Source organism: Strix aluco, chromosome 4 (assembly GCF_031877795.1).
Source record: "Strix aluco isolate bStrAlu1 chromosome 4, bStrAlu1.hap1, whole genome shotgun sequence".
Taxonomy (NCBI): domain Eukaryota; kingdom Metazoa; phylum Chordata; class Aves; order Strigiformes; family Strigidae; genus Strix; species Strix aluco.
In genome coordinates, this window is record NC_133934.1 from 53,581,135 (window position 1) to 53,599,707 (window position 18,573).

The window sequence follows — 18,573 nt, forward strand, 5'->3', positions numbered from 1 at the left end:
TTTCTAAGGGATGGTTTAAATTAATTGCTTCTCCTTTAAAAGGAAAAAAACCTCACACTGAAGTTGTTTTGATGTAATGAGTTTTGATTTTTTTTTTTTTTTTGTGCAGCTGACCCAGCTCTCCCCAAAGGGAAATGTATTTTCTCTGTGCTGGTTCGTTTAGATTTTTAGGATGAATCTGGAGTTTTGGCTGATGGGAAAACTGGCTATGCAGGGGAGGATGTAGCAGGTGATTTCTTATGATGGTACTTGTTGCGTCATCAAGATCTAGTTGATTAAACCTTATTGTGATCTGGTCATTAATAGTAGGAAAATTTCAAAGAAAAAGGAAAAAGCAGATTTGAGAGTTGTTATCCTTTTGTGAAGCTGATTAATGTAATGTAAAGTGACCTAAATGAAGTGCTGTAGGAAGGTTTGACAATTGTTTATATGTTTGGCTAGGATTATTTGAAAACATTTGTAAAGAAAAGAGGATTTTCTTGTGCATTGCAAATTAGATATGAGGAATTGGGGCAGAAGACTGAGATAGGTCAGCAAACTAAGTATGAAGAATTTGTGTACCCCTGCCCTCATACCCCCCCGTCCCTGTGCACACCTGACCTTATACCTTTACAATACTTTGTACTGATTTTAGAATAGAATATTTCTTCTTAAATCTTTAATAACTTGCCTGGACTTAATTTCATTAGCCAGCCCAGCCCTGGCGTTCAAAGAAGTCTACCAAGAATATTTGCTTCTTTTTCTAGTCTTAAGAGTGGAAGAGAAAGGGTTATGGGAATGGTATGGGACAAACTTTAGCTTGGGAGGGAAGCCGTGGATGTCGTCTCGTTACACCAAGTCATTGTCCTGAAATAAATCACAAAGAAAAAAGTTGGGCAAGCTTTTTATAAAGTCTTCTTAAGTAATAAATAAGTGGCAAGCGAACAGAAGTTTGAGCATGTAACTCATAACTCCAAGTTATTTAAATACACTGAGTGTGTTCTGGCACTGCTGAAGGTCTTCACTTTTAATTGATTTTGGCTTTTTAATCACATCTTTATTATGGTGGCTGTGTACGTTATTTTTGTTGTTAAACTTTCTCTAAAGTTTCCTAGGAAGTCCAAGTTTTGTTCCCTGTCATATACTCGCCAAATTTTGAACTAGTTCACATTCTGTATTACTTTCTCTTGCCCCTACACTTAGCTGCACAAAAGCATATGTATGTGCAAATGTACCTCAGTCAGTTGATCAAGGGATTTAAAGTTGAAACTTTTTTGACATTGTTTGACTGCCTTCAGAGATTGCACATTATTCCCCCCAGGATGTCCTGTACTTCCAGTGTGCTGGGGTGCCAGCCTGCAGAAAGAGTGTGACTGCTGAAGATGGTCTGCTTAATCCAGAAGTCCTTAGTCAAGCAGAGTTTGAAGCAGAATTCATTGCTCATGCTACACTGGGCCCAGAATAGAAATGTGTGTCTGCATATCATTGCAGGTGATTAAATGAGGCTGATAACATTCCTGAACCACCAGAGCATGACAAAGCAATGTTACTAGATGAGATGATTCAGCCTTTGGTATCAGTGTACCCAAGAGTTTCTCAAAGTTATGCAAACATAACAAGAAACATGGAACTGCAAGACATTTCAGCTGCAATACAAGCCAAACTCTCTGAGCCCCAAAAAGAAGGAAAGCTTAGAATACTGGTGCAAGTGAATTAAAGGAGTTACTCATAATGCAGCTGAGGGGCCACTGTCAGGCTTACTTGAACAAACTGACTGCACTCTACTGAAGGACTCAAGAATATGGCCACTAGACACCTTTTATAAATTCTATGATGTTTCCCAGTCACCCTGGGAAACATTGAAAGAAAAAAATGTTGATCAAACTTCACGTGCAGCTTTGGTAGATACTTGTACTTGAGAGCATTCTTAGCAAGTAGATAACTAACCAGTCAGAAATGCCTGATACTGGATGGTAGTCAGTAGTTCAACATGTGATGTGACGCATGCAGAATGCATGGCATGATCCGAGTATGTGGAGTTGGGCTGCTGTGCAGCTGGATCACTATATATGCCTCTGGGGCAGCCTGTTGCAGTGAGGTCCGAGCCTGGAGTCACCCGCTCTCCTGCTGAGAGCAGACCCAGGGAATGGTATCAGCTGCTTTGTTTGACAGCATTTGCAAAGTTGAAACATACCCTAGCAGAAAGCCCAAGAAATAGGCAGACAGACCTTTCTGATGTTTGCTGTGCAGACTGACAGAGCACTGCGAGAGGCTGCTGAGTTTAATGGAGGATGCAGACCAGAAGACTTGGCGTTGCAGTAGACCACTGTACAGAAGATGAGCATTAGCAGTGGCACCAAGAGCACTAGGGAGCCCCTGGATTAATGCTGGTGCTTTGGAAAACTCGAGTGGCACTGCTGCAGGTAAGTGCCAGTAAGTTGCTCCTAAAGCAGCTGATGAGGGAAGGCAGGTTGTCCCAAATACTGGAGGACTGGCTGCAAGATCTGCAGTATTTGCAGTCCCTCCTCAACACTGCATGAGGCAGCAGTCTGATGGTGCTTCAAGACCCTTAGGTAATCCATTTATAATAGAATTATTTTGTATTCAGCCATAATGACTGTACAAATTCTGTGAAATTGCTTTTCAACTCCATCATTAGCTCAGTTTATAATAGAATTATTTTGTATTCAGCCATAATGACTGTAGAAGTGTTGTGAAATTTCTTTCCAACTCCATTATTACCTCAGCGTTTACCATTTGATCATAACAAAGCTAACAGCAATAAACTACTGTAAAGTCCAATACAAGTTTGCAATTAACAGTAACTATTTGTTTTCAATGGGCTCTTTTCTTGTGGAGAAATCTTAAATGAGTATTTCCCTTACCCTCACAGATGTTGTGAGCAGATTGTCCCTTCACCTGTTTTTCTTTGGAGAGATGCTCTTTAGTGCGATGCTTTGCTGGAGTTGGGTGCACTGAAAAAAGTTCGATGTGGGCTTAAATCTAGTTATGAACATGACTTGAGACACACACAGTGTTTTGTTAGACTTACTTTTGTTTGTTTTGTGAGATTCTCTGTGCATATTACTTTGCTGGCTTGCTTATATGCTTTTTAAAAACAAAGGTTCAGAAAGGGCTTGTTTTTGTCTGAGGTGAGAGGTAGGGCTCTGCAGAAAAAACTTGTGGGGACTCCCTGAGGCTGAGGCTTTCTGACTTGACACAGTAAAACCAGATTTGAACTTAACCTGCTTGTGGGCTTCTCTTTTTGTAAACTGGTACTTTAACTCAGAAAAGGAAGCCGCCTTGTGCTGAGATTTTCTTTTCTCATAGTTCATTGCTGTTCCAAGCTGATGTTGCAAGGCAATGTAGAACTTGCTTCAAATGCACCCCATATCTGGAGATTATTGTGAGGGTGAGAAGAAGATGACGTTTCCTAATAAAATGTGCTAAAACTTTTGTTACCTTTCATTTAGTCTTGAAAAGTGGTCTGCAGAATTAAAACAAGAGACCACATTAAACCAACTACATCATCTTTATTTTCAGTGTGCTGCACACAGCAGAGGGAAACGATAAAGCTCCTTCACTGCTATATCAAAGTTGTCTTGATGCTTCTCCAGATCAAAGTAAAGGCACTTGCTTTTGTGTGAGAAACTGTTTCTTCCTCCAAGATGAGCACTGCCATGAAATAATTAAGTTTTCTGAGAGCTACAGAAGTTAACTTTAATATACACATCTATTCCCACCAAATGTATCAAAGCACGTTCCATTATTTTAGCATTGTATAAATCTGGGAGTCTTTTGATTGCTGTAATTTCTCTCTATGCCCATATTGCAGTTCCTTATTAGTTTGTCAGTGCTGCTTCAATCTTTCTCTGAAATAAGTCTTCAGTACTGCAGTAGCTTGCTAATCATAAATGGAGTTGCCAGTTTCAACTTTGCTTGGACATTGGTCTATTTGTTCCTTTAGCCATCCTAAATCTGCAAGGAATTCATAAGTGCTTCACCCTCCAGGAGACTAGAAAAGCAATTATCTCCTTCCTGGATGAGAGTTTGTTTTTCTCTTTGAGAGTTAAGGGAGGTTGCGCTACTGCCAAATGCTTTCATTTGGCAATAAATATTTGCCTTTCACTGCAGAGATGGGTCATCTTGAATACATCTCACCTGACAATTTCTTCTCTTTCCAGTTATCTCCATTATCTCCATTACTTGTGGTGGCTAGGTGCTTTGTTCTAAACAGAGTATTTAGAGTATCTAGTGGGAATCTGTCAGACTAAAATGCACAGGCCATTGGACTAAGCAGTGTATCAGAGATCCTGTTAAATTCTCTAAAATTAATCATAAAATAATCCAAAGCCAGATTTTCATAATACTTAGGCATCTAACAGTGAGGATAAACACCAAGGAGTATTTTCAGCAACACAGAAGAGTAGATGTATTGCCACCAGTGCAATCAATAGGTGTGAAGTGCCTAAAAACCTCTGGAAATATGTCTTTTCATGCAGGACTTAAAGCCACAGTAGGAAAAACTGTTACAAATGAAGTGGAGCACTTATTGCAGCCTTCCTATCCAAGAAATATGGTCCCTGTATAGATTATCTACTGAAGTTAGTCTACAGCATCTGGGTGCAAAACATGCATATAGGTTCATTTGTTTTTTGTTGTCTGTCCCCAGTTCCTTATGAAAGTAAAAGAAGGTAGGTAGGAAGATTTTCAGTTTACTGAGACAGCACACCTGTCCTCAAATAACTGAAATAATACTTCATTTTACTTATGGCTTAGACCCGTGTTTTTTAACTGTATGCTTTGGAGGGTTTTATTTCCAGCATCATGGAGTACTTTAGGTTGCAAGGGTGGTCATCAAGACCCATCTCCTGCTCCAAGTAGGGGTAACTTCAACATTTTGAAATTCTCTATGGATGAAGATTGTGCAGCCTCTCTGGGCCCCTGTTTCTGTGCTTCAGCAGTCTCATTGAAAACTTTGCCTGCTGCAACTTGAGTCTGTTGCCTCTCGTCTGTTCACTGGGTACCTCTGGGAAGAGTCCGGCTCTGCCTTCTGCGTACCCCCCTTCCATGCATAGAAGGATTTTAAACTGAAGCAAGCAGATATTACATGGCAATAATCCTCATTTTAGAGTGATTAGACATTTCTTTGATCTAAACAGAAACTGAATGCTACAGTGTTCATACTAATTATCACAAATATGCTTGAAGTTAACAGATTGAGAACATGCACTTGCTGTCTTTCCCATGTTCTTCCCCAAAAGCATCTGTTGCCACTGTCAGGTGTAAGATATGGGAGTTGGTGGGCCTCTGATCTGACTACTTTTAGCAGTTTTCGTGTTCCTAAATTTACATGATGGAATGATGCAAACAGCATCAAGAAGCTGTGGGGTTGCTTTAAATTGCCCTCCACCCTCACCCTACCACCCATGACCAAAATTTCTTGTTGAAATATGGAAATTACCCTAGTTGGTGAAGAATGTTTCTGGTTTCAGTTTCAGGCCTTCAGTTAAGAATATTTCCTGCAGAAGAAAAATCTGTTAGTTTATAAATAGGGAAATGTAGGGAGTAAGATAGATTCTTTGGTAAAACTGCAGTTCTTTACGCTCAGCTAGTAAAAATTGTAAATAAAGCATCACTGAAATGTAGTTAACAGAGGAAGTGTATTTCTACTATTATCATTGTGCTTCCTTCCTCATTCACCACATTTCATCACAGGTGACAGAACAGAAAAAATACAGATCAGAGAATTACATGTATACATATGTATATATATACATATACACAATATACATATTTTTAAAAGTAACATTAGAAAGACTATATAGGATTAGTATAAGTTATTAACATCTTGCCTTAACTGGTTTATTAGGTTGTGTTTTCATTTTGTAATGACCCTCTGAAAAGCTGATGTCAGCTTATGATTTTTTTTTTTCACAGTCCTTAAAAATAAACACCTGTTTTCATGGGAGCTATTTAAAATGCAGGGGTCACTTCTCAGAGCAGTTTTTGCACACAGATCTTCTGGCAGCATCTGAGTGGGTCTCCCCAAGAAGCAGAACAGTGCAATGAAAAGACTACTAACATCTAGATGAGATGCATAAAGCCAGAGGTGGCTGGTGAAGGATTCGCTCTATTATCAACAGTAAGGATGAAAATATTCCTTTCTTTGAAATAAAAGTTCAGCTGTCCAGAAGCCAGAGGATATGTTCAAGCTCTTTGAATCCTCAGGGCAGGATGTTATATCCACTGGCAGAGACCAGCATTTTAAAATGTGGAACCAACGTTTATGGGCAGGCAAAGACATTTCTTCGTGTGTTCCTGTTAAAACCAGTAACGTGAGCAACACCTGGCAGTCGCACTGGCTGCTGCTCAGCCTGAAGCCACAGGAGTGGGAGAGGGCTTGATTCGGGCAGGCGATGGGTGCTGCAGCACCGCATTGCCATCAGCAAACAGTGGCAACCCATGACATTGCTTCTGAGTGCAGGCTGGAGGGCAGGCTGGAGCAGGAGCATCCTGGTTGGAGGCATCCATGGCTGGTGAAATGGGAGCAGCAGTCATCTAGCAGCCTGGGATAAGTAAAATGGAACAGGACAAGCTACAGGAGCTCAAAGGAGGCATAGAGGGGAGAGCAGCTCAGGTGAAGAGGCCATGTTATGCCAAAGGGTTGCAGCGCCAGTGAGTTCAGAGTACTCTCACCACTGAGTGGCAAACATAGAATAAAGGGATTTCTTTTTTTAAGTGAACTTTGTGTGATAATTAAAGAGCTGCAGTTAGCAGTAAGATGCTCAGAGGGAGAAAAATAACTATGAAAGTATGATGCATAATAAGATAAACAATATTTGCTGTAGTGTATAAATGATCTCTCCCTCAAGACTGCAAAATTTCTTATATTGAAGAAAATAACTCCAATATCATGTTCTGACTACGCATTATTTTCTTTAACATGGTATAATGCTCTAAAAAATATATCCTGATATTTCTGCCTACTGCTTTGTTGTTGCACTGTGCTAACAGTCATCCGTTCCCTCATGGCCAAACAAATATGCACTGAACTGTAATAGTCCAGCTAGTTTTGATGCAATGTTAGCATTGATTAGATTTGTTCAGCGTGCTGCCTGCCTAAGCATGCATAGCTTGTGTTGAAATTTATGGTGCATTTGGACATAGCATCAGATAATTTCGAAGGCATTTGTGTCAAGGGGACAATATGGTGAGTGTCTTGGGGGGTCACATTAAAGAACTGGCTGTGCTGGCATGCAAGCCTGTGAGAGATGAGAAGGGGAAGATGGACTGAGCACTCAACACAATTAACAGCTTCTGGTAGTGGGCTTTTTATTTGTTTTTCAAAAACTCTTAGGTCATGGTTGAATTTGGTTCTTTCAGGTTTTGTGCTCTCAGGTCAGCTTTGGATGTGTTTAAATAGAACATGAAATTTCTGTGGAAGAAAATATTGTGAAGACCTGGTTAATGCTACCTGTCTTGATTATACAAATACACCAGGACTACCCTCAGAAAACATGCCTTTGGTATCTTGCTTTAAAACTTTCAGGTCTTGGAATAAAATTCCATTGCCTCAAGGTTTGATTATAGTAATTTGGATTAAGGCAGGGAAAAAAATGTGCTAGTTACTTGCCAGTTCTTCCCCACAAAAACAAGTGAGTGAGTAACACAGTGTTCCTCCCAAGGCCGGGTTGTGCAGGCACGCTCAGTAGAATAACGTGCAAAACTTTGAGTAAGGCATCACGTTTGCTGCCCCCTGCCCAAGTGGTGCAGATAGTGCTCGAGCTGGAACACAAGCCAGCTTGTTTTTCAGCTGGGCTGATTTTTTATTGTTGTTTTCTTTTTTTTCTTGTTTTTTGTACTCAGAGGAGCAAATGTGTCTTTTATCACCGATTTCATGGTGTGGCTGGGGATGTACATAGAAAGCAATGTCCATGTGCTTTCAAGAACAGACTTTACATTTTAAGGTTTAGTCAGTCTCCAGAGAGATGAAAATATCCTCTTAGAGAGCTTTGTAACAAGCAGATATTAAAACTTATTTTCACTTTTATTGTTTACTTCTGATTGCTGTACTGGTCTCATGTGAATCATTTTTATATCATGCCTTATTAATTATAAAACATATGAATTATTAATACCCCTGGCTTACATTGACTCATAAGGCTGGATATGTAGACATCTGAGTTTTCCTACCTTGTTGAGTATCTAACTGGTTTATTCTCATGATACTGAGAACTTGATCAGGTTTTGATGGTTTTCTGTTTGGGGTTTTTTGACATTTTTCTACCACTCCCCCCCCCCCCCCCCCCCCCCCCCAACCATGTGCCATTAGATTGTTTGCAACTATGAAAAAAAGGTTAAGCACAGATATAAAGGGCCTGAAAGAAAGCATTTTCTCAAAGCAGGGGCTGTGCTAAACATGGATCTTAAGGATGCAAACCCCAAAAGAGTCTTGAAGTCAAATATTAAATGCTTTTTTCCCACTGGCTGTTCATTTCCATAACAGCCCAGAAACATCTGCTGGAATTGAGTTAACTAGATGCATATTTTATTATAGAAAAAAATGCTCAAGGTTTTTCTGCAAATTTATGACATCAGTCTGGATAAATACCCACCTAGGTCTGGAGCAGATGCCTGACTTTGGTACCTGGCTGCCTTTGCTATTTGTCCTATTGTACACAGCACTGACAGTTTCTGTTCTTGTTTGTCATTTTTGGATGAACTGATTCAAATTCACTGTTCTATTCACTAAACCAATTGTTGTCTTGATTAAATGCACGCTATAAATATGTGTTTGAGTGGTCCTGGCTTTGGCATGTGAAGTGATTAGAATGAGCTGTGGAAGAAAAGTGTTGCCTGGAGTCTGATAAGAAAAGTAACTTTTCCACATGTGGATGATTTGACTTTCTGAGGTTTGATTTGACTTTCTGAGGACTGAATTAATCTGTACTTACTGTGTGGTGCTGTAATGCAGTATTGTTAACCAGAACAAGCAAGGCTGGTTTTTTTTGTTTTGTTTTTTAATACCCATAGCTACTAATAATATTTTCCACAAGTATTCACTCTAAATACATTATATTTTGAAAAATATATGACCATCGCTAGCTCTACTGTAGTCACCACATAGCAACAGTCTTCTGTTTGATGATTAAAAAGCTCCTACATACAAGATATTCATTAAGCCTGAAATTTTGTCATCATTTCAAACCAGATGGTACTTTATACTGAAATTACCTCTTACATTGACCATCAGTGAAATTACAAGGAACTTGGCAAGTACTGCCTGGTAGCTTGCACACATGGATTGCTCCTATCTCATCATACCTAAGTACTGTTGACTATTTTTCTTTAAAATTTCCAAGTGTAACTGTATAGACTTAAGTTTTTTGTACAGTAAAATCAAACTTCTATGATGTGAATCCATGTAGCAGGTCAGCACAGGGAGGCTGCTATGCTGTTAATTCACTCCCTGTTAGTGCACATTAATCCCTCATGTAAGCAAGCCCTTACTTAAGCTCATTTCGGTGTAAATGATTTCCACATGATGAGCTTGCATCCATGACCAGAATCAGAGCATAAATAAAGCTTCAGATGCTCTTATATGCATCTAATGCAAATCATACCACCATTTCTGAATTAAATCCATTAGTTTCTCCCCCTACCCATCAAAGCAGACCTGCCTTTGTCTTTTTTAACCACAATTTTTTATCTTCTGCATTGCAATCTTTATTACTCTTACCAGCTGGAAAGCAGTAACAGATGGCTCAAATTATTTGGACATCATTTTATCACTAAAAATCAAATTAAAAAAGCTTTCATAGAATAACTTTTCTCATCTGTTAAGTTTTCCATCTTTATTTTGGGAGAAATAGACCAAATTTATTTTTATATCTGGTGCCTGCTTCCTTTGCCAGCTAGTTGAGGGGCAGCTGTTAATTATTTATCCTCCATTTGCCTGCAGATCTGTTAGTTACCCTGCCAGGAAAGACCTCCAAGCAGCCACGTAGGTGACAGCATTTTGATGTTGTAGTCACATCACATATAAGGGTAAAGCCACATCATGGTTTATGCGAGTTGTCAGGTCCAACGTCTCATAGAGTCAAAACACAAGTGATTGTAGCATTAATTTAGAAGGAACCAAACAAAGCAAGTACAGGATAGGCAAGTATGCTAGAAGCTGGCCCTGCTGCGGTTACTGGCATCTTCATGGGCTGCTTGTTTACATTTCTATTTTTGAGTGAAACAATCAGGTAATGCAGGACAGTGTCTTTAAAATCTTCACTTAGGAAATGGATGTGCCTTCATCAGAGTGCTTGGGATTCTGTCCCAGGATCACAAATTCTGTCCCAGGATCAAGCGAGACAAAGCCAGCCTGGGAGGAAAATGGACAGGTGAACCATCTCACATGAGCCCTTGAAAACTTGCTTCACCCATTAAAGATTCAATATATTGGTTGAATAAAATGTAATGCCTTCCTTCATTATCTTTATATTAAATCACATGATTAAAGAGAAGGGGCAAGACTGTGGTTTATACAGAACAGGCTTTTCATTCTACATCACGTGACTGCGATGATAATGAGCACCCATAAACACAATTTATTGAGATAGATGTGCTGAATCCAGGGCAGCCGTGCATTACCATGGCAGTGTGAAACAGCTGAAGCTGGAGGAGCATCTCACAGTACATCTTTTAACTTTGTAAGTTTTCCGATTGCATTCTCAAGGAGTCTAAGTCCACTGTCAATAAAATGAAAATGAACAGCCTGAAGTATAACTGCACAGTGTACTCCAGCAGTTAGAGAGCAGTGGCATGAGACGGATCCAAAATCCGTACTTTGCTAAGTCTTAAAGGCAGGACCCTTCCACTAGTATAAACTGATTTTTTGCTGATTCATGCCAGCTGTTATTGACCATACATCATTTTGGTGCTAAGAGAAGATAATATAGACATAACTGGTGAGACACAACAGTGACTATAGCAAACACAACCTGCTGTACTTAGCTGCTGTCCTGCTTAGCAAGTCACCTGGAAAGATTTGTAATAATTATTTAGGTTTTCTTGTGTTGGAAACAGTCACAGCAACTTGGAATATTCTCTGATAGTTTAATTTTATTCTTATTACTCAGGAGAAACTAAAAGTACCCCAAAATGCATAGAGTGGTAACAGCTTTTGAGAATATCTGCAAAAAACAGCTTTTCATTAGATCTTGTCACCAAGCTTAGAATTTTTTTTCATATTTCTAGTCCTCATCTTCATACAATAAAATATTTATATTAGCAAGTATTTAGCTTGTTAATCAAAACTACTAAAAAGGCCAGCTTCTCAGAGGTGATACTGTAGGAAAAGAGAAAAAGCTTAAATTTTGTGAATATCTTAAAGCCTCAATGATACTGATGGTTTGTCTCCAGTTGGGTGTTATTCTGTACCAAGAACAGGTCTGTATTAGAAAAGCAGCATTTGTTCAATAGAGTAGATTTTATATTCTGAACCTTAAGAGTATTTAAATCTTTATTCTTAAAGTTTTCTATTGTGAAATTACGCCAAATTAGTGAAATAAATTATGTGAGTAAAATGAGGTATAAATTCTCTTTGATTATCTTGCAGCTGTTTGTACTGGTTTTACCCTGGTTTATTTAGAAAATTTCCACTAGTTTATTTTTTATCAAGGTTGAGGTTTTCTGTTGAAATATATATACACACACACATAGATACGCACATTTATCTTCTTAGATCCAAATTACAGTGTTACAAATGGTTTTCTGTCTTCATCAGTTTGCCACATTTCATACAGCTGGATCCCTGCCACATCCTGCTGTGTCAGGGTAACAGTGACAGTGTCAATAAGTAGCCATTTTTTCTTTCAGATCTTAAAGTTGTTCTTACGGCTATTAACATTAGAGCAAAAGTGGCTGTGGTATTTTATGGACTCCCCTGAAAGCAAGATCCCTTCTCCAAAGCTTGAGTAATCTAAACATCCCTCACTTAGCTTCTCGCTGAGATTGCAGGCTCTGTGTAATCCCCATTATATATTGCCTTCCAAATTCCACTTTGTAAGCATCAATAGTTTATATTTCTTCCAGTATTGCCAGCAAACTGTCATCTGAGTTTACAAATGTGTCACAGGAGACATTTTTCAGCTTTTGACACAGCTCACCACCCGTAACTGAATAAACAAGTCCAAAATGTCCAAGTCAGCTTCTCTTCAGCACAGATAAGGCGAGACACCTTTTGGTGTGAAATTCAGAGTCCATTTCTCAAATGAGTTTCTGCAACAGTGCATTCCCATATGGTAAAGTAAAGCATAATGCATACAACAGGCAAGTACTACTTGCCCTGAATTACTATATCTATATATTAACCCTCTATATAGGGGTAAATCCTGAGCATGCCTAACAGATAAGCTGGAAAGGAAGAAAAAAATGAATCATTTTCCTTTCTCCTCAGTTTAGCCTCTTTGGTATGCATTGACAGAAATGAGGCAGGGTTCTGATTTAGTGCATGAACGCTGCTAAGAAGATTAGGTTTGAGGGAAGAGGAAAAGAGTTTGACATGGTTAATTGACGTGCTGCCCAGGCAGACCCGCTCTGAGAACACAGTGCCATCAGTGCCTGGTGCTACCGAATGGCCACGTCCCCATGCACTGCCCGCTCTTACACTACCTCTCACACCTTCTTCAAGGGTAAATGCTACACAGTGTGATGTTTTTCCTTGCTGCCTAATCACTGAGGATAGCAGTGACAGACCCCTAGTGCAGCCAGCACCAGCAGACACTCCCTTTCATTTCTTTCTAGTTTTACAGCTTTGTTATCTTTGGTGAAGTGTCAGGTTGGTGGTAGTCATCATATTATAGGTAGAGTCTGTCAGACCACTGAGAAGGCTTGAAAGCAGCTTTCTGCTTTGAAGCCATAGCTTTTGTACCATTTACTGCATACTTCAGCCTCAGGAGCTTTGCTGTCAGCGTTTCTGCTCCAGACCCACTGTTATGTGGATGTGCTATGCATCTCACTGGCCACTTCCTATCACTGAAAGCAACCCACCCTGGGGAGTACGCTCAGTGGCATCACGCAGCTAAGGGGATAATGGCCACAGCTAGAACTTTTGTACAAGGAGAGAGCTGTAGCATGTGCACTTCACAGGTGGGTGAGAAATAATAGAAGGCAGAAAGGAGAAGCAGCAGTATGGGAGATAGGAGCTAGTAACAGGGGGAAAAAAAAGGCTGTTCTCACCGTTTTCAAATGGGTGCTTAAATATTACCAGTGGGGTGATAGTTATTAGCTTGAACCTGTTCTTTCACCCAGCTCCTCTCCTGCAGGCCAAAATCAGCCTTGTCCCACACCCCGCATGTTGCTGCACAGCAGCGAAATGCAGCGATGCAAAACAGGTCCTCTGCTGTGACACGGTGCCATACCTTTGACTAAGCTGTCCAGATGTGACCACATGTGCGAGCGCTCTGCATGGCTTAGCTGCTTTTGACTTGGTAAATAAGAATCTTCATCAGGCAATTAGAACTCTTCTCATTGATAATGCTAATGACAGCTGAGCTGATGAGCTGTAGGCTGCTCTGCTGCTGAATTTAGCCAGTGATAAATCTGAATTTTCTTAAGAAAAACACCCAAAACCATAGAGAGTTGGTGTGGTTTTATTCATGTGTTGGAGATAAAGGGCAGTGAAAGAGGTGTCAAGACTATTTAATGTTTCTGTGCTTACACAGGTGATGCTACTGCTGGTGTTTTACCTCTGGTCTTCTACCTTTTCCATGGGAAATTCCCAGGTTTTGCAGCACTGTAAATTAGTGGATAGGGAGCTTGGGGAGACCTGAGGGATTTAATGTTTCTAAGTGTGGGATTTGATTTCACTGCTCCTAATAAAACCAAGCTATGATGGACTATTCCATGTTGAACTGACGTTTCTACTGTGAGCTAGCGCAGCAGTTACCCAGAGCAAGTTTTATGCTAGCACATCTTTGCCTTTTTCACATCATCATCATAACTTCCTTAGTATTTTTTTTCCAGTCTGTTTTCCCTGTTGTTGTTGGGTTTTTTTAATATAAGTATGTACTGTTAAAGTAATGAAGGCTACTTGAGGGAAACTTGATTACAGGTGATGTGAAAATTGCTCAGGGGCGTGTATTTGTTTTGCACAAACTGTGGAAGTGAATGGAATAAGTGTCCTGAATGGGCTAAGCCTTCCTTTTCCTCTGTTTTCTATTCAGGGTTTGAACATGGGCACGCAGCCATACTCTGTAACCAAGGCAGAGATCCCCGACCATGTTCTTTACACAGTAGGAACGTGTGTGCTCATTATTGGTTCCATTGGCATCATCGGAAACCTCCTAGTTCTCTACACGTTTTACAGGTACAAATATTCCTTTTACAGTTAATCTGACTGACCTTGAGGTTCATGGTGCCTATGTGCAGATGTTCTGCATTGATTCCCTCTTGGAATAAATCTCCAAGCAAAGGCTGATGGCAACAAATGGGGGGGCAGGGAGGCAACCCCACCCCCGATCCACACACATCACTGATAACCTCAGTGTAAATTCCTCATGTTTTAAGGAATCAAAGAAAATGAGACAATAAATACCTTGTTATAGAAAAATTCCAACTGAAACTTTAAAGAAGAGTTTAATACTTTTAATGATAGAAACCACAGCGTCCCTGTTGCAGACTTCTTTGCTCACCCTGTAGAATTTGCAGAAATACTTGACAAAAACTGACATTCTTCCCAGCAGCCCAGATGTCCTGGAAGGACCAATGCGCTACATGAAATGAGCTCATGCCATCAGTGTATTCCCTGCTTCAGGCAGATCATAGGATTTCTGTCAGTTTGTGTGCTCACTTGGCTTCTGACACTGTCATAGACAGCCAAAGGTACTGCAACTAGACTATGCAAAAATCTCGTGGAAAAAATAAATACCCTTCTTCTGTCCCACACTGTGATGGGACACAAAATCCTCCTCACTCACTGCTTGCTGTGATATGCATGTTGATGCAGAGGGGACTTACAATGCTAGAAACACCAGTGGGGTTATGAACCAAGAGTTAGATTCCTATTCTTAAATGTTTAAGGTAAATCAATTAGTTTAGTTATTCTGAATAACTGGCCTTTAATATTAGACAGGGGAGAAATTGGATTCACTGCAACTGTAGATACCTTCATGATTTTTGAAATGCAGAGCAAGCTCTCAATTTTTCTTGAAATCTGTTTGTTTTAGCTGGTATAATAAAAGCATTAAATTGTCAAAGTAGGAAAATCTCCATAGGCAGATGAGCACCTGTGAAGGTGTGAACTCTGCACCCTCTCTCACCCAGTTGTTGCAGGCAGTTATGAGACCCAAGATTTTGTTGGAATTGCAGCAGATTTGAGATGGCTTTCTCAATTTCTTTTTCAGTATTTCTTTATTAGCATGAGAAACAGATTCGTTAGCTGCAAATACTGATACTTTAAAGCACATCAGAAAGGCCTCAGCTGTTCGACTTTATACACTGAAAGAGGCGTTTGAGGGAAAGAAACAATTATTTCAAACTGTTGAGAATTACTGCATTCAGGTTGCAAGAACAAAGCTATTTATAAAATCCTGCTTCCTCTCTATGGCTCACAGAGCATGCCAGGTCATCTCTTTTTGTATTATATATGTACCTAATGCTGTGAGAAGTCCTGAATTCAAATTCTAACTATCAAAGCTCTTTACTTTGCCATGTGACCAATACAGAGGTTCACATTGAGGTACTACTAGTTCAGTGTTACACCTTCTCAGTATAACCCTCAAAAGTGCCAGTTTTAAGGTAGATTTGGGTGAGCTGAAGTCACAAATTAATTTAACTTTCCTAGTGGGACTGTTGCTCTGTTGATGAGAGCAACAAGGGCATATTTAACCAAATAACCCCAAGTAGAAGTGAGAGGTTCTTTATCATATTACCAGTATCTTTATTCCTCTTAACCAGAGCCAAGGGTAATCTTGAATACCAGCTGAAGGTTTCTGAGGAGGTTGTAACTCCAGATATTCTTAAGAAGTGAGACTATGTGAGGTGTGAGGGGAAAAAAATGGAAGTCATGTTTGTTTTCTTTGGATAAACTTTGCTTGCAGACTGGCTGCTGCTTTTACACTCCTCGTGATGGTGTTTAATGTTGCCTGTTGATCTGTGGCTGAGAGCTTTTGTTCTCTCTTATGAGATGTATATGAACAAAAGTATTTTTTTTCAAATCTCTGTGCATGCTCTATTGTACTGTAGCACTTTGCAAAGGGTCATTTAGTTAGTGGTAATGCAGTGACTCCTCAGGTTAGCAGCTCTTAAAAATTCACCAAAAGCAGATCCTTTGTCTCTGTAACCTTCAGATCCTGGTCTTGTGCAGTGCGGGACACATTCAGTGTTACTGCACTTACAGGGAATGGCTCTTCTCCTGAACAAATCTATATTTTTCAAGACAGCTGGATTTCTCAGTTTGAAGAAACAATCCATTTTATCTCCCCTGCTATTGTCAGTCATAATTTTGAAATGACTGCACATGTAGCTGCAGTAATTGACTGATGATTAACAATTGATTGATTGTAAGTAACCACCAATTCCAACCTGGGTAGTATTTGTTTATGCTAGTAAGCAAAATTATGAAGTTAACTATTCACTTTATCTATTTAAAATCATGTATTTCTCCTGTTTTTAAGCAACAAGAAGCTGAGGACACCCCAAAACTACTTTATAATGAATTTGGCTGTGAGTGACTTCCTGATGTCAGCTTCTCAGGCACCCATGTGCTTTGTCAACAGCTTGCACAGAGAGTGGATACTTGGAGATATAGGTACTTTTCAACAATAATTCGTACCTCACCAGCTCTGCACTGTCTGCAGCATATTTTAGCCATAGCAATCTTGGCTTGTGCCATGGAGACAGCAGCACTAGACTCTTGAGTGACAACCCCAGTTCTTGACATCATCAGTCAGCATGATGGCATCTGTTTTGCGTTACACGTTTGATTTTTTCATCTTACTTATTTTAGAAAGAAAAGAGTCAACATCAACATGTAATCATGTTACCCTTTAGCTTGTAAGGGCAGATGCTATGGCTGAAGATGGATAGAAAAGTTTTAAGTCATAAATATTTTTTTCCTGTATTAGTTTAAGAGGCAATTAATATTTTTATTTAGAAATGTATGTGGATATCCAATAGCATGCTTCTAGGAATCTCACATTTAATTAAGAGATTTAAATAATGATAGTCAGTTGAGGACTCTGGAAATTTAAGCTCCTTTCTTTCCAACTGCAAGAAAGAAAAGGTGTTGTAAACTCAAATTATAGCTGAAATGTGAGTATAGCGAGTTCCTCAGAAGGCTTAATGCTCAGTTTGGTACTGCTCATCACATCACTGGGTGAAAATTTGCACCTAGTGGTTGTGTATTGGTGGAGCAAGCCCAGAAACCATGTATTATTTAACAGCACAGAAGGGCCTCTTCTGTAGTTCAAGGATGTTTTTAGTCTTGCTCATACCCTTAGATAAAATCAGTGTAAATTATCATGCTGCCATAAATGAAGCAAGTGATTTGGGTTGATTGTGATTTGGTCCTATATTGCAGGTTACTTATAAAGACTTTAGAAGAAGTCTGCTTCAAGGCTGAATCTGGTATTTTGTCTGCCTCCCATTCCTGGTGGGCTGTTGTCTATAACAACATGGGGTGATGCAAGATCTCAAAAAATTAGTGATCATTCAGCGCAGGTTTCTGAATCAAATTAGGGACAGTGTATCTCTACAAGTTTTCGTCTGCTAGCGCAATGCCTGAATGCAAGAAGGGGAAAAAATCCTGTTTCATGTAAGAATTGTCAGTTTTTTAAAAAGTGCTGCTATTAAAAATAAGAGCTGGAGCTATGTTTTACAGCTGATCTTTTAGCCATCAAATTTAAACCACTTCTACATTTTTAAGCCACATAAACTAAAGTAATTTTTTGAAACACCCATCTGTCATTAGCAGATAGATGTCTGTTGCAGCCTGTTAAGATCAATATATTGGGCAACAGTCCAGGAAAATGTAACTTTAATTAGATTGGATTTTCTTTGAGGCAGTTTTCCATTGACAAAAGGTTCCCAGTTGCAGCCCACAGTGGCCTGTTAAATACATACATTTGTATTTTATTAATATTTGTGTTTTTTCTAATAAACATTTAATAACTATGAAATTGTGAGGCTAAGAAAATTCTTCTAATGGGGAAGAAATCCTGAGCCAGGAAAAAAAGGGGAGGTTTATCATGTCAGGCTCTGAGAGAAAACATGCATCTGTTTTTAAAAAGTCCCTGACGTTGCCATTTTCTGCTTCAGGGTGTGAATTGTACGCTTTCTGTGGGGCACTCTTCGGAATAACCTCTATGATGACTTTATTAGCTATTTCTGTTGACCGCTACCTTGTGATCACTAAGCCCCTGCGATCCATACAGTGGACTTCAAAGAAACGCACCATGCAGATCATTGCCATCGTGTGGCTGTACTCGCTGGGATGGAGCGTGGCTCCACTCTTCGGGTGGAGTATGTCATCTGCTCTTTATCTCTTCTAGCGTTCCCTATGTGGTCTGTTTTAGCCTTGCTTGGGGTATAAGAAAATGA

At 39.6% G+C, this 18,573-nt stretch overlaps 1 protein-coding gene across 1 annotated transcript in view; it reads left to right on the top strand.

The window, feature by feature from the left end:
- The first annotated feature begins 2,116 nt into the window (after positions 1–2,116).
- Positions 2,117–18,573, top strand: part of LOC141922942 (melanopsin-like) — a 38,680-nt gene continuing 22,223 nt past the window's right edge. Inside the window, exons 1-4 of the mRNA XM_074823112.1 lie at positions 2,117–2,402; positions 14,199–14,341; positions 16,650–16,783; positions 18,292–18,495. Coding sequence (XP_074679213.1) covers positions 2,364–2,402; positions 14,199–14,341; positions 16,650–16,783; positions 18,292–18,495 — 520 coding nt within the window. The 5' untranslated portion in view covers positions 2,117–2,363. The remainder of the gene's footprint in view (positions 2,403–14,198; positions 14,342–16,649; positions 16,784–18,291; positions 18,496–18,573) is intronic.